This window comes from Tiliqua scincoides, chromosome 1, assembly GCF_035046505.1.
Source record: "Tiliqua scincoides isolate rTilSci1 chromosome 1, rTilSci1.hap2, whole genome shotgun sequence".
NCBI lineage: Eukaryota > Metazoa > Chordata > Lepidosauria > Squamata > Scincidae > Tiliqua > Tiliqua scincoides.
In genome coordinates, this window is record NC_089821.1 from 78,684,667 (window position 1) to 78,700,571 (window position 15,905).

At 40.3% G+C, this 15,905-nt stretch overlaps 1 protein-coding gene across 5 annotated transcripts in view; it reads right to left on the reverse strand.

The window, feature by feature from the left end:
- Positions 1-1,369: 1,369 nt before the first annotated feature.
- The window catches only part of IQCB1 (IQ motif containing B1), a 31,703-nt gene continuing 17,167 nt past the window's right edge, over positions 1,370-15,905 (reverse strand). For all 5 annotated transcript variants that reach the window (XM_066611763.1, XM_066611758.1, XM_066611761.1 and 2 more), the window contains 5 exons: positions 15,602-15,744; positions 9,667-9,815; positions 7,345-7,467; positions 4,317-4,473; positions 1,370-1,751 (listed from right to left, as the gene is read on the reverse strand). In XM_066611763.1, the coding sequence (XP_066467860.1) occupies positions 1,525-1,751; positions 4,317-4,473; positions 7,345-7,467; positions 9,667-9,815; positions 15,602-15,744 (799 nt within the window). In that variant the 3' untranslated portion in view covers positions 1,370-1,524. The remainder of the gene's footprint in view (positions 1,752-4,316; positions 4,474-7,344; positions 7,468-9,666; positions 9,816-15,601; positions 15,745-15,905) is intronic.

Genomic DNA, 15,905 nt, shown 5'->3' on the forward strand with positions numbered 1-15,905 from the left:
TGTCATGTGGGGATTGCTGATTAGGTCAAAAAGATGTCTTTATATTCTTTTGCTCTAGAAATCTTTATGGGCATAACCTACGTGCCTAATTTTTAGCTTGTATAGTATATAACAATCACTATCAGGATCTTATAAAGTTCAAATTCACAAATTGCTTGAACTACTGAATCCTGCTTTCTTCAATGAATTTAAGCTAACTTAAGGAGTTTGGAGTAATGCGCCAATATTTCACTAAAACAATGAAATACATTCTCAGCATAAAAGCAGAGGATGTGCAGAAGGGTTATTATAAATCAGAATGAGCCTGGGGAAGTAAGTAACTGGGAACTGAAGTTTCTTACCATACAATTCCTTGTTCCTTCCCATAAAGTGGTTCCTAAACTGTGCGCTGCAGTGCCCTTACAGGGGTGCCATGGGATGTCCCCACTGGCCTCTTCTTCCTGGCTCTCCTGGGCACCACCATCTTGGATTGTGCAAGATCTCATGCGATCCAAGGTGGTGGTGCCCATCTTCCTGGCTCTCCCAGACACTGCCATCTTGGATCATGTGAGATCATGCTATCCAAGATGGTGGCACCCAGGAGAGCCAGGAAGAGGCCACTGCAAAAGAAGGGAACTGTGACCACAGTAATTTTGGGAACTACTGCCATAGCTTCTTTCTCCCACACGCACATGTAGAGTCACACAGATGCAGGCACACAGTATACAGCAGAGGTTTCCAAACTGCGGCATTGTGACACCCCAGCCAGGGAAGCTCTGTTGCAGACCCCTTCAGGGGCAGGGCAATGACATTGATGCGATCACCACAATCCCACTGCCACTGGGGAAAAAAGAGTTTTTAAAGACTTACTAGGGCGTCACTATGGCTCTATAGAGGGTCCAGGAAGTGCGCAGCCCTCTCTGCAAACCACCCTGTGCCTTCCAATGACTCTAAACTGTGCTCCTGACCCACTTCTGGTTTCATAGCAAACCGGAAGGTGGTCGGGGGCACAGTTTAGAGCCATTTGGAAGTGCGGGGAGGCCTGCAGAGGGGCTGTGGGGTCCCCCAGACCCTGCAGAGACCCATAGCAACCCCAGTAAGAAAAAAACCCCTTTTGTTCCTGGTGACAGCATGATCATGTCACTGCCTCCTACTATCCCCTGCAAGCACTTACAGAGGCACAGGTTTTGAATACACTGGTTGTTCTAGCAGTGCAATTATATACACACTTTCTGGGGAGTAAACCTGCATGGAATTGCAGTGCAAGACATTAGAACTGTAGAATTTTGACTTCTGATTATAAAGTTAAATATCTGTAACGTAGAAATCTAGTTCTGATTCAGCTAAACTGATATTTCATCTCACACTCAAAAGTACAATGGCAATATCATAGTTTTGTACACATACAAACTCATTTTATTAATAATGAATCACATCAAAATTAAATGAAGCCTTCAAATTGTATTGGAGGGACTGCTTGTATTTTCTCACAGTGGCTCCAATCCATAATCACATAGAACTTAACAAAAGCTTGTTCTCTTTTAGTCATGATTTACTTCCACCAATAAACAAAGTTCCCATTTCATCACTTAGAAGATCTTCAGAGACCACCTCTTCATCTAAGAATTCCTCTTCAAGTTTCTTCCACCAAGGCCACCGTGTATATTTCAATATAGCACTATGGGACTGTTTCGCTTTTGCTATGACAGGAACTGATCTACTCATAAAGATATTCATATCTTTCATGCTGAATTCTGCTAGAGTTGGAGCATCTGTGACAAAATCAGAGGGCAAAAAAAATTTTTTTACCTTACCAAATTAGCAGTACAATTCCATTCACGTCTATCAGAAGTAAACCCCATTTAATTTAGTACTCCCACATAAGGGTGTACGGTTGGACCTCGGTATCCGGGACCCCCCACAGATACACATGTGTGGGCTTGGTCCAAGACGACCTCTGGACGTGACCAGAGGTGTTCTCCAGTCACATATGAAGGTGTTCTGAGGTCAGTTGTCTGAACCCCTTGGTTTTTATGTGATTTTTATGTGACTATTCTATAGTTAAGACAGCAGTTAATCTCAACCTATACAATGCATATCGTTTGCTGCTCTTCTTCTTTCACAGAGGTGATAATTGTTTTTACTCCTGGTTATTTTATTGGTTGTACTAAATGCTGCTGCTAATCCCAATTGTTTTTATAGTATATTGCAGGTTTTGTTATTGTTTTAAGGACACTTTTTGGAGCCATCTTGGGCATTTACTTTGGCAAGGGAAAAGAGGGATAGAAATGCCACATAAGAAAAAGGAAATTAAATGAAACTCAATTTGTTGCAGCTTAACTTCAATTTCAGTTTCATACAATGACTAGAGTTTGGATATCAAGAGACAGTGGCTCAGCTCAGAGGTAATCATCCTTTTTTGTTATAAAATGAGCATAACCTCATTAAAAAAACAGTAAAAAAGAAAATGAGCATAACCTCATCATGTGCTCCACATCGCTAGACAAGAGAAGACTGAAAGCTCTGCTTTTACTTTTGAACTAATCAAACTTCTTATCACACCTACACTCCAGGAGCAGTGGTTTGTTCAACTTACAGTTAGCTAGCAAACCAGAACACTGAACTATGAGTTGATTTTGTTTTGATTCATGTGCAAAGGAGAGGGAGAGAAGAAAGAAGGAGACAAGCCCAAGGGTCATGTAGCCTTGTTCATAGTAATCTAAACCAGGCCAGTGGAACTCACTGCATGGTACAGGGGAAGTTATTTAGACAGTGTTTATCCATGCCAGGTCATTTGCCTGCAGATAGCAGTACAAAATTGTTGTGCACCTCACCCTATATTCCATCACAGATTAATGTGCCTTTCCCACCATTTCCTCGCATACAAATGCACAAAGCTTTTCACGATCAATGTGGACAAGTGTTGTGCAATGTCCTGTCCTGCCTCATTAACTGGGGTGTGTGTGTGCACACTGTGAACCAATTTTACAAATGTATCACCTTTGACATATTTGCTGAGCGCCTCAGTGTTTTTCCTGTTAAATCCATTTTAATAGGTATGTAGAAAAATAATCCCTCATGTTCTCTACTCCCACATTCAAAAGGCAAGACCTGAGAGAATTTTTCTCTTCAATGATACTATGCATAATTCAGTACATGCAACTAGTCTCAATTAAGAGAAATACAATAATATAAGCAGACTCAAGCAATTTAAACTTTTTCTTTAAATTATGATGGAATCATAAAAAGGTAATAGAAATGAAAAATAGCTGTGCATCATTAAAGGACAATACAGGTTATCTGGAATAACCTCCACCAAATGGGCAGAGCTAAAGTACCAATTTGGGACTAACTTAAGCAGCAGACAGAGCTAAACCAGCCTGCCTTAGGTGAAAGATTCTGGAGTACCATTTGCTGAAGAAAGGGCAGCAAAGTCTCAGTTATTTCATTTATTGTTAGCCATGACTAAGGAAATTTGATGTCCATGAAACATGGCCATGAATTAATGTAGGATACAACTAGCATATTTTGACCTCTTTGATTTCCGCATCCAGTATTGAAATTTTTGGGGCTATCCCTGAAGCAGAAGGCCAGATATAGAGTGTTTTGAAAAATATCTATAGACCAGCTGCCCAAACTACATGTTGAAGATTTTGGTTGCATTTTCCAAAACACCTAGTGGAAATGCTCTCAGTATTGCACAGAAGAAGGGAAGCAGATTTAAACTGCACTGCTGTTTTAACATTACATTGCACATTTTCTAGGAGAGAGGAGAGTTCATGCTCAAGGGAACACAGGCATGCGCTACAACCCTACATATACTTACTAAAAAAAACCCATAGGGACTTAACGTTCAGTACATGTGGTAAGGATTGGACAGATGGTAATAGAAAAATAAAATTTGAGGAACAGTCAAAGCAGCTGTGGAATCATCACCACACACAATTCAGAACTCAGGCTGCCAATGATGATCTATGCAGAATGCTGACGATCTGTGCAACTAAGAACTGGCACCTACTAGCTAATCCAGTGGTTCCCAAACTTTTTAGAAGCTGCTGCCTAGTTTATAAATGCCAAGGGGTGTAGTTATAATGGTGATTGGTTGGCACTGCACCCTCCCCTCATAGCAGCTGGTTTAAGCCATTGGTGCATGTAGACTAAATCGCCCTGAGTTTTGCAAACCACCAAAAATTGGGTCATGAATTAATGGTGGGTCCCAGGCCCACAGTTTGGGAGCTGCTGAGCTAATCCATCGGTTCTGCCATTTATATCCTTTAACATTCAGCACCCTGAAAACCAATAAGGAAGGACAATCTGAAGTCCAAATAGACACATACTCATCAGCAGATCCATATCTGTATGGACCTGAGCCAGTAAAGCTTCTCTATGCTGCTCCGCCTTCCGATCCAGTTTTTTTTTCAGCAAATACTGGGCCAGTCTTTCCTGGGCTTGCTGATGAAGTTTCTTGCTCATTTCTTCTGACATCTCAGAAGCCTGGAAAAAAGTGATGGTGCCTATCAATGTTAGCAGTTATCAGTTTCAAACCTATAGCACAACATTTGCATTCCTTGTGTACTTGTAATTCGAAAAATATGCTTCTTCTTGTGTTTTCTCCCTGAAGCCATCTATCTATCACTGCATAAATTTAATTTCCTAATTAAGATTCAGGAAGAAGCAAGTTCATATTATTACATTAATGGTTAATAAAAGCAACACCAATATCTTATGTTTCATAGACCAAATAAAGAGGAATCACTACATTCATGGCCTATTCTAAGTTTATATAAGCAACAAATATTTATAGATCACTATCACTATTATTGGATAAAGAGTTTATAACTCTTTGGATGCACATAGACAACACCAGGCCAACTTTTCAAGACCAGGAGGCCATATTTGTAAAGATATCACAACCTCTGCTAGCCAGCAGTTTTTTTTCCTCTCCTGCCACAGATTTTCATCAAAGCCGTTTTGTGAGCTTAAAGTAGTTTCTGGAAAAAAAACTGAAACCAGCTCCAAGTAGCACAACCAGCACTGCTACAATGGATGAGCAAACAGTTCTCACAGGGCCCAGTCCTTTCTCAATTTTCCAGCACTGATGCAGCCCGGAGGTAATGCATTCCCTTTCCTTGAGGAAGCCACTTGGAGTGGGGAGGCCTCTGCCTCTGTCTCCCCACTGCAAGATGCAGCACATGCCCTACTGACACAGCTGTATCAGTGCTGGAAATGCATATAAGATTGGGCCCACCAAAACCTATTGGACTATGCTAGTGACATGACTGTTGTCACATTAACAGTGTAATGCCTAGAACAGCTTTAAAATCTCTTAAACATTTTTAGATTAGAACCCTAAAGGGTATGTATGTACCTACATGAGCAATTGCATAGCTCCTTTAAAAAGTACATACTTGCTAAGCAATACCATGTCACTTCGAGAATATATTCTTAATTTATTTTAGTTTGCCTTAGAAGTGAAACTGATTAGACCAGAAGATACTTGAAAATCAGCCTAGTCGTGTTATATTGTACTGTACTTCACTGATTTGTATCTGACAGGCAGCCCAATACTATCCAACACTGATGCAGCACCACCAATGCAGGCTCCGCTGCATCCTAAGGGGGTTATTTGAATGCTGGCAAGCTCCTCGAGGGAAGGAGGTATGAACTCCACTGGGGCAGAGAGGGGATAGAACTGGCCATAAGAAAGTGGTTGCAAGAAATTCAAAAGCCCCCTTGACTTCCTTATTGAGCTTGTGTAGTTATCAAACTAATGACACTGAATAAAGGTTCATGCTAGAGGGAGGGAAAAGGAAAAGGGGAAAAATCACTACCATTGCTCTGCTGCAGGGGTGCCCAAACCCCGGCCCTGGGACCACTTGCTGCCCTCAAGGACTTCCAATCCGGCCCGCAGGAAGCCCCCAGTCTCCAATGAGCCTCTGGCCCTCTGAAGACTTGCTGGTGCACACACTGGCCTGATGCAACTGCTCTCAGCATGGCAGCCAACTGTTCAAGCTCTTGCATGAGCTGTGGGGCAAGGGCTCCCTCCTCTGCTTGCTGTTTCACATCTGTGATGCAGCAGCAAAGGAAAGGCTGGCCTTGCTTTGTGCAAGGCCTTTTATAGGCCTTGAGCTATTGCAAGACCTTCATTCATTCACATAAGTTCCATCTCTAATATATTCATTTATGTAAATTTATTCAAATTTGAAATGTAAATTGATTTTTTTTCTCCGCCCCAGACACAGTGTCAGAGAGATTATGTGGCCCTCCTGCCGAAAAGTTTGGACACTCCTGCTCTACAACAGTGGTCTTCAAACCAAACCATGGAACTACTGTGTTAAGAAAAAGCTTTCCCCGTCGTGTGCAGCGCTTACCATTATATGCTGTTGCCTGTTATCTTTCAAGTCGATCTTGTCAGAAAGTCACTCCAGGCAGCTGCTTCCACCCCAAAATCAGGGCCCAGGACCTGAAGTGTAACAGGTAGCGGAAGCGGCATCGCTTTCTGACAAAATTGGCTTGAAAGATAACAGGTAGCAGCACAGAACAATAAGCATTGCACACAACAGGGAAGACTTTCTCCAAGTGTCAGATCCAGGGTTTGGAACCTGCTGCTCTACAACAGGGGTGTCCAAACACTTTGGCAGGAGGACCCCATCATCTCTCTGACACTGTGTCAGAGGCCAGGAAAAATAAGAATTTAAATTTTAAATTTGAATAAATTTACATAAACGAATATATTAGGGATGGAACTTATATGAATGAATGAAGGTCTTACAGTAGCTCAAGGCCTATAAAAGGTCTTGCAAGGCCAGCCTTTCCTTTGCTGCCACTGCTGCATCACAGATGTGAAACAGCAAATAGTGGAGGGAGCCCTGGTCTCATAGCTCAGGTGAGAGGTCGAACAGTTGTCCTCACACTGAGAGCAGTTGCATTGAGCCAGCACAGGCTCCAGCAAGTCTCCGGAGGGCCGGAGGCTCGCTGGAGACTGAGGGCTTCCCATGGGCTGAATTGGGAACCCGAGGGCCGCAAGTGGCCCCCAGGCCAGGGTTTGGGCACCCCTGCTCTACAACAATGGTTTTCAAATGGTAATCTAGGAATTCCAATTTTCCTCAGAAGATTATAAGGGGTTTCTCAGTAGGGAGATCAGTAGTGGCAGTCATGCTTCCTTGACCATTCTCTGTCATTATCAATCTTCCTCCACAATAAGTTGTCACAGGAAATAGTGTGGGCATTTCAGACAATACTCAGTTCATATGAATGAGACGTGGCAAAACAAAAGGGGGCTCAACAATGGCCCATATAAGCTGCGTAGGGTAGATAAACTGATATGGAAAGCGTGCCCTGAGGCTAGGAGGTATGATGATGTACCGGGTGCTGTTTGATATAATCATTGACTTTTTCCTGCAATGATAGCCTATGTTCATCAGAGAGGGCCTTAGGCTGTTTCCAGGGAGAAGAGCCCTTCCTTCGCCTGGCCAAGAATTTAAGCACCTGTTGAAACAAGGACATGGTGAAACACAGTTTGAACTGAATTTTTACAATAGGGCAGGTCCTTAAAATACTCTATGGTGAACTTGGAAAATTTTTATAGTGTTACATCTCATTCATAAATGAACAGACGAATCTTCAAGATTGCATTTAAACCAAAAACATTTCTTATAACATTTCCTCTGCCTAGGTCATATAAAACAATGGCAATACAAGCTGAGTTTCGTTATTTGTGAGGGTTTTGTTCCCAGAACTCATGTGGATGGAACAAATCACATTAAAGCAAATCCATTTCAAAAACGATGTCTCTTTGCTAGGTAATTTAAAAACAGCCTTGCTGACCTTTGTGATGTAAGAAACAGTCATTAGGCAACAATCAGTCTCTCTCCAGGCGCTTAGAAAGGCTACACTCTAAGTCAGCAATCCCTCCCTTCACCCAGAGCTAGCACTGGGAAAGAATGCAAAGTGATTATCTTTCTTTCACGTGCTCAGGGGGAAGGGAGGGGGTCACTTGCCTTGGAGTGAAGCTCTAAGTGAGTTTTAAGTGCCTGGAGAAAAAATGATTGATGGATTGTCAGCCGGTTGCCCTCTCCTCCATTAACGAGGCTACTGTTAAACGACTTTTTTCCTTTAAGGGCCCTTCTCATCACATTGAGATAAAACTGTGGGTGAAAAATCTGTAGGTAATTAGGTTATACCTGTAGTTTGACTCTCGAATATAAAAGGCTTATTGGAAAGTACCCTGTACACTTTAGATCTTTCCTGAAAAATGAGGCCAAATAAATAACCCTAGAGCAGACAAAGTGCTTCAATCAAAAGACCATAATCTCTCTAGGTCTATAACAGGCGAATCTGTTTCATAGACTACTATAGACAAATCACTAGCAAAATTTTCGGGACCATAGAATCTTTGATTCCCTCAATGCGCAGGCTTCTGTGTTATAATTTGTTGTGCTGACAACAGAATTGCCTCTCGTTCCTCCAGGTCTAATTTATGTATCATTGAGGTCCTTCTGAGAGAGTAAGGGGCTGTGGATGAGTTATCTCATTAGGACATTTTCAGTCTGCACTGATCTACCCCCTCAAATGGAGTATATCATTCTTGTTACCAAAGTCAACCACAGCTGCCATTTTGAGTCACTAGGAACTGGGAAGTTGAATGTTGATTCCTGCACTAAATTGACTGAAAGATAAAATGAGTAGAGATAACTTCTCATTGTGATCTTTTCATCGGGTAGATATTGCTTTGGCAAGACAGAGGTCAACTGCACAGTATAGTTCTTGAACAACTTCAGGTTCAAACTGCTAATCTTGGTCTTCAGAGTTTCACTGAACTGCTGTACTGAAGAACAATGCGTAGGAAAGATCAGAAAGATAGTATGGACGGACTAGCTACCATTTTCAGTATCTTATTCAGTTACTACAGTCTTTCATTTTGAGGAGCTACCTCTTCCATTACTTTTAAACAGCCCTTTTTGTTCGCTTGCTTGCAGTTAAAATAAGTTTCTAAAGCTTATTCTAAAGTGTAATGCTTAAGTTTAAATCAGTTTCCAAAGTAGATTGCACTTGGGATTCTGAATTCTGGAAACAGGAGCTGCCTGAGTGACACACATCTGACCTCTGAACAAAATGGCATGTGAACAAGAATGCACACACTGGAGATCCACAACAGCTTGTAATGATGACCCAAGCTGCAGCAGGCTGTGAGAAAACTATGGACCCAATCTGGCTAGTGAGTGGATGAGGCAGAAGCAAAAGAAAGGAAGGAGAGAGAAAACAAGAGACAAAAGGAAGAGAAGAACAGAAAAAGAAAGATGGTGGAAAGGACAAGAGAAAAAAAGGAAAAGCTGGTTAAATGGCCTTTTGTGGATTATCCTGGAAACGTGATTCATTTATAACACTGAAATGAGAATGAGTTCAGAGTTCCCAATGGTTGGCAACCTTCAGTCTCGAAAGACTATGGTATAAGCCTACAGCACCCAGTATTCCCAGATGGTCTCCCATCCAAGTACTAACCAGGCCTGACCCTGCTTAGCTTCTGAGATCAGGCATGTGCAGGGTTACAGTAATTGACATATAAATGAACTCTCAAAATATAACTTGTAAGTGGGGTGTTCCTGTATGTTTGTTTTAAATTTACAGAAGTAAATACACTATCCCAGTTTATCTTGTCTCTTGCCAGCAATTGGATGGTATACTCACCACTCTCTGAATGAGAACAGCTGCCTTGTATTGTTTAAGATACTGTTTCTGCTGATGGAAATTTCTCCTTATCCTGAATGCTCTCCAGTGTCTTTGGATAGTTAGGGCTGACTTCTCTTCTATTTCATGCACATGCTTATCTACCTGACCTAGGAAATGGGGAAATATAGACACATGAATGGTAGTGTTAGCCACAAAATTGTCTAGAGTAAAGTACAAGTTATTATTTTAGTTAGGGCCCAACTTGAATAGAATCCTTTCTGGATTCTAAATTCTCTTTGTACCTTTCACCCTCATCTCCGTTTTTGTTTTCTCACCGAATTACATAGCTTTGCTATTGGTCACAATATGAGATCCTTGAACACGAACTGGTGGGCATATGTAGCATGTGTTTTAACAAGTACTGCCGGGAGGTGGAGTTAACACTCATTGCAGTAGCAGGCAACCTGGGAGGACTCCCAGGGAAACTGCTAAATATATGTGTTTTCCAGAGGACCTCAATAATGAGGAACTCTTCGTTGCCAAGAAGGAACGAAGGCTGAGAGCATGAATTGGGACTATCTCTAGAGACGGCAGTTTCAGAGATATCCCAATTTTGCTCTATGCTGGATCACATCGCATCCCGGTCACCGTCTTGGAGAGATTCGGATAGCTGGTGACTCTCCCCCACGGCCCACTAGATATAACATGAGAACGAACAAAGGTTTTAAACCGTGAGTAATCAGTTCATTAAAAAGCTACAAAACGGATTGCAATCAAGAGGTTGGAAGGAGGAAAAGATAACTTTAAGATTATTTATGTTAGCTGGCAGCCACCCAGAGGGAAAAGCAGCGAACTCAGATGTAAAGAAGCTCCTACTGGAGCATTTTTTTTCTTTTTGTAATAAGGGTGATTGGAAGAAAAGAAAGATAAGACTAAATAAATAAGGGAAGATAAAAGATCACCCTGTTGTAATGGTATGCATGGAAAAGGAACAAACAACTAACTTTTAACAGTTGAAATAATTCTACTTTCGTTGCAAAAGGCTTGGAACTGGATTTAGGCCTGTCATTGCAAGAGGCTTGAAGCTGGATTCAGGACTGATTATTTAAAGAGATATTAACTTGATTTGACAGTGTTATTGACTTGAATTGGACTACTGATCCACCCTTTTTGGATATAAGACTTGGATGACTTGGATTATAAAATTTGGGGATTAGCCTTATAAGAAGGTGAAGCAAGAAAATATGACTTGGTGGATTTTTTAACTGCTGGAACAATTCATTTTTGTTGTTATAGCTAGAGACTTGAGACAGTGCTTTTAAAGACACATTGATTTGAATTTATATTGGTATTGATTTGAATTGGATTATTGATCCAAATTTTTTGGATATTAAATGTGGGGATTAGCCTTACAAGAAGGTAAAGCAAAATACCCTTTTTGGAGATTCAAGTTGAAACAAGGAAAGCATTAATTGTCAATATTTATGCACCAAACACACATCAAGGTAAGTTTTATATTATATGAGAAATTAATCATGGGAGAAGACGGGGTTCTTTTTTTATTTGGAGATTTTAATGCAGTTTTTCAAGCTAAATGGGACAGAAAATTTAACAAAAGATCTGTAAAAAGAGGAAGAACCCTACCCAGACCTTTTTTGGAAATGGCAGAAGAATTACAGTTGATTGACACATACCCAGATTGAACACAATACCCAGAGAAAAAACAGTTCACATATTATTCAAATACACATAATTCTTGGTCTAGAATTGATACGTGCTGGGCCTCAATATTCGGTTTAGATGGAACGTTTCAGACTGAAATTTTACCTAATACGTTTGCAGATCATAATCCAATTTTATTAATAATAAATAAAAAATTAAGGAGAAATAGTTGGAAGTTAAATATAACTCATTTGAACGATCAGAAATTTTTGAATCAAGCAAAAACAGAAATGGAATTTTTTTTAAGACCAATTTTCATCCAGAAAATAAAACACAAATTGTATGGGATACGAGTAAAGCATTTTTCTGAGGATTAGCAATAAGAAATGCAGCAAAACAAAGAATTAGACAAGAGAAGAAAATTAAATATCTTATACAAAGATTAGAGAAAGGTGAAATGGAATTACAGAAAGAACCTACAAATCAAAGAATTCAACAAAAAATTAAGAAGATACAACATGAAATTAAAACAATGCAAACACAGGAGATGGAGAAGAAATTGAAAATGGCAAAACAAAATTTTTTGAAAATGCAAACAAACCAGGTAGATGGTTAGTTTATAAGCTGAAAAAAGACAAAAAAACTATATTAAGACATTGATAGATTTGACTGGAAAAGAGAAGTAAAGAAAACAATTATTGAACAATTTTATCAGGTATTATATCGGAGAAAAAATATAGAATATCAGAAACAAACAGAATATCTGAAGAAAAATAATAGCATTAAAATTTCAGCTGATCAAAAGAATCTATTGGAAAATACAATTACTATAAATGAAATAACAGAAGCGATCCGGATAAGACAGAGGCTCTCCTGGTTAGGAAATCCTCGATGCAGGTGCTGGACTATCGGCTTGCCCTGAATGGGGTTGCACTCCCTCTGAAGGAGCAGGTCCGCAGCTTGGGGGTCCACCTGGACTCGCAGCTGCTCCTGGATTCCCAGGTGGCGGCTGTGGCTAGGGGGGCCTTCGCTCAGCTTCGGCTGGTGCGCCAGCTGCGGCCGTACTTGGATCGTGCAGACCTGGCCACGGTGATCCATGCCTCGGTGACATCCAGATTAGATTACTGTAACGCACTCTATGTGGGGCTGCCCTTGAAGACGGTTCGGAAACTGCAACTAGTGCAGAATGCGGCGGCCCGTGTGGTTACTGGAGGTAGGCGGTTCGACCCTGTCAGTCCGCTTCTCCAGCTGCTGCACTGGCTGCCCATTCGTTTCCGGGCCCAATTCAAGATGCTGGTATTGACCTTTAAAGCCCTATACTGCTCTGGACCAGGGTATCTTAGAGATCGCCTGCTCCCGTACAATCCGGCTCGCCCTCTCAGGTCATCAGAGAAGGCCTTTTTACAAGTGCCGCCGCCTAGGGAGGTACGTGGGGCGGCTGCAAGAAATAGGGCCTTCTCAGTAGTGGCACCAACGCTATGGAACTCCCTTCCCCTTGACTTAAGAATGGCTCCCTCTCTTGAGACCTTTCGGCAAGGCCTGAAGACCCTTCTGTTTAAACAGGCCTTCTGAGTTCTTGGCCTTTTAACATTTTTTAACATCTTTTAATATTTTTTTTTACAGGCCTGATTCTTTTATGACTTGCTGCTGCTCTATGCTCTTTTTACCTATTTTTACTCTGACTGCTGTTTTTAGTATGTGTTAATATGTTTTTATTTGTTTTTAAATTGTTTTTAATATGTTGTAAGCCGCCTTGAGTCCCTTGGGGAGAAAGGCGGGGTAGAAATAAAGTTATTATTATTATTATTATTATTATTATTATCAAAAGGCAAAAACTCCAAAAAATGCCAGGCCCTGATGGATTACCAGGTGAATATTATAAGAAATTTGAAGAGGTATTGTTGTTGCTATTCAAAAAAGTGATTGATGATAGTATATGGGAGACTGGAGATATATCAATCTCATGGAAGGAAGGAACAATTACTTTGATACATAAATCAGACATGGACGAAAAAGAAATTAAAAACTATAGACCTATTTTCCTTTTAAATACAGATTATAAAATTCTTGCTTCAATTTTAGCTGCAAGATTAAAAAAATATTAAATCAAATAATTAAAGAAGATCAAACTGGTTTTTTACCAAAAAGACAATTGAAAAACAATGTGAGAACTATAATAAACGTATTGGAATTTTTTGAAGCATATCCAGATAAGAAATTAGCCCTAGTGTTTTTATATAATGTATCGATGGACGACTGGAAACAAATTTGGAATATAAATATTAAGATAACTAAAGTAGTGTCTTTTAAAGAGAATTTTCATAAAATGTTTTATAGATGGTATTTGTGTTGGCATCCTTCAGTCTCGGAAGACTATGGTGTCACGCTCTGAATGGTGGTTCTGGAACAGAGTGTCCTCTCCAGTGCGCGAAGCCTGGGTAAAGTACGTACGGAGGATAGGCTGTTACCCATGCAGCAAATCCCCCCTTTCCACGTCGCTGAAATGGTCCAATGGAAAGGCAGAGGCCAATACGGTTGGTTCCAGCGGTGTCGCAGGAGTTGCCAGAAACATGGTTGACTGTGTTCAGCCATGAACTGCATCAGGGACTCCGGCTCCGGATTTTGCCTCGAGGTTGACTCCTGAAGCCTTTTCCATAACTGGATGTAGCCACAAGGCAGTGGAGTTTTGGGATCAGAGTTTTCCTTCTCTCAGATGAGCTGCCTTCCCAGGCTGACGAGTCCCATCTACCCGGTGGCTGTTTAGTCGCCTCTTACGACAAGTACAGCCAAACTGAGGGCCTATTCTTATCCCCAGCCCCCAGGGGATAGATGGTATTTAACTCCAGAGAAATTAGCAAAAATGTATTCTGGGTTATCAAATAAGTGTTGGAAATGTAAAGAGGTTGAAGGAACCTTTTATCATGTGTGGTGGACATGTGAAAAAGCAAAGAAATACTGGAAAATGATACATAAATTCTTGCAAGAGATATTGAATTGTGTATTACCATTCAAACCAGAAATATTGCTCCTAAATGTGACATCACAAATTAAAGACCAATATAGAAAATACTTTATTGTACATATTGCTACAGCGGCAAGAATACTGTTTGCGCAAAATTGGAAATCTACAGACATGCCAACTAGAGAAAATTTAATAGACAAAATTTATGAAATAGTAGGAATGGAAGTTTTAATAGAAAGAATGAAAGAGAGTGATTTAGGTAGAGTAAGAAAATATTGGAAGCCTTTTTATGATTGGATAAACATTGAGTGTTTAGATAAATTTAAATTTTATAATGGCAAATACGATAGCTTTTGTATTGAAGATTATTGTGTTTTTTTCAGTCATTTGATTGCTTTATTTATTTATTTATTTTTGAATACTACATGTTGTAATCTAGGGCCATATCCTTATGTGTAACCTGTGTAGTACCTGCCCAAAGTCTAACCCATTTTCCTTACCTGTATCTGTAATAAATAAATAAAATATTTAATTTTAAAAAAAAGTATTGCCGATAACACTGAACACTTATTACCTCTTTCCCATTAAGTGAATGAAACAGGAAGCAAGTTTGGGAAGAAGCATGCAAACTCAAAGAATCACACCCCAGAAAGATTCCTGAAGATTAAGAAATGACAGAATATGAAATTCCACATATTTTACTTATCAGCACTCATTTGCATAATCCATTTTGTCTCCAGTCTACTTGTTCTGGGTGCATACATGTAACTAGTACATCCGGGTGTCAAACATAAGGCCCGGGGGCCGGATGCGGCCCGCAGAAGCTTTTTATCAGGCTCTCGGCTGCTGAGCCATGCTGAGGTGTTACTGCTGAAAAGGCAGCCCACTTGAAAATTGAGCTCTCCTATATCTTGAATATGATCAAGATATGTATATTTTCTCTTCTGTCATTTGCAGCTAATGAGTTGCCAAGTGAGAAAAAGTGCTTATTTTTGGTCATGACCTGTTTAATGACATCACTTCCTGCCTAATGACATCACTTTTGGCCCTCAGTAGGCATCATGAATGCTATTCGGTCCTCTGTATGAAATGAGTTTGACACCCCTGTATTACATCATTCCTCAAATAAAAGATGTCAAGTTGCTACATCCATAGTAAGATTTTTGGCTATTTAAGAAGGCAGTGTTTAGTGCACCAAGGGTACATAAGTGAAATCTTACGAGACAGACATTTCAGATTAACAAAAGCAAATGGCTTTTTTTTTTGTATAAAAATTGCCTTCAGGCTAACCCTGAACCTACATCCCAAGGTCTATAATCATACACATACCTGCATCGACTATTTCTAGTAGTGTAAGTTGTCGTTCATGAAAAAGCCTCATGGCTCTTTGCCTCTGAAGCTGCAGCTGTTGCTTCAGGCCCTCGTCTTCTTTCTGTTTTTTAAAGCCTTGCAAATCTTGTGCTCTTTTAGCTCTAAAACAAAGTTTTAGTGATTAGTAGATTAAAGGCTGGTTTCCCATTTCAGATGTTTTTAAATAACTTTATGGTTTTAATGTTTTCAGCAAATATGTTTCTCGCATCCTAGGGTTGTATCTTAAAAGCTTCCTCCTTTCATAGACAAAAGCTCCATTGGC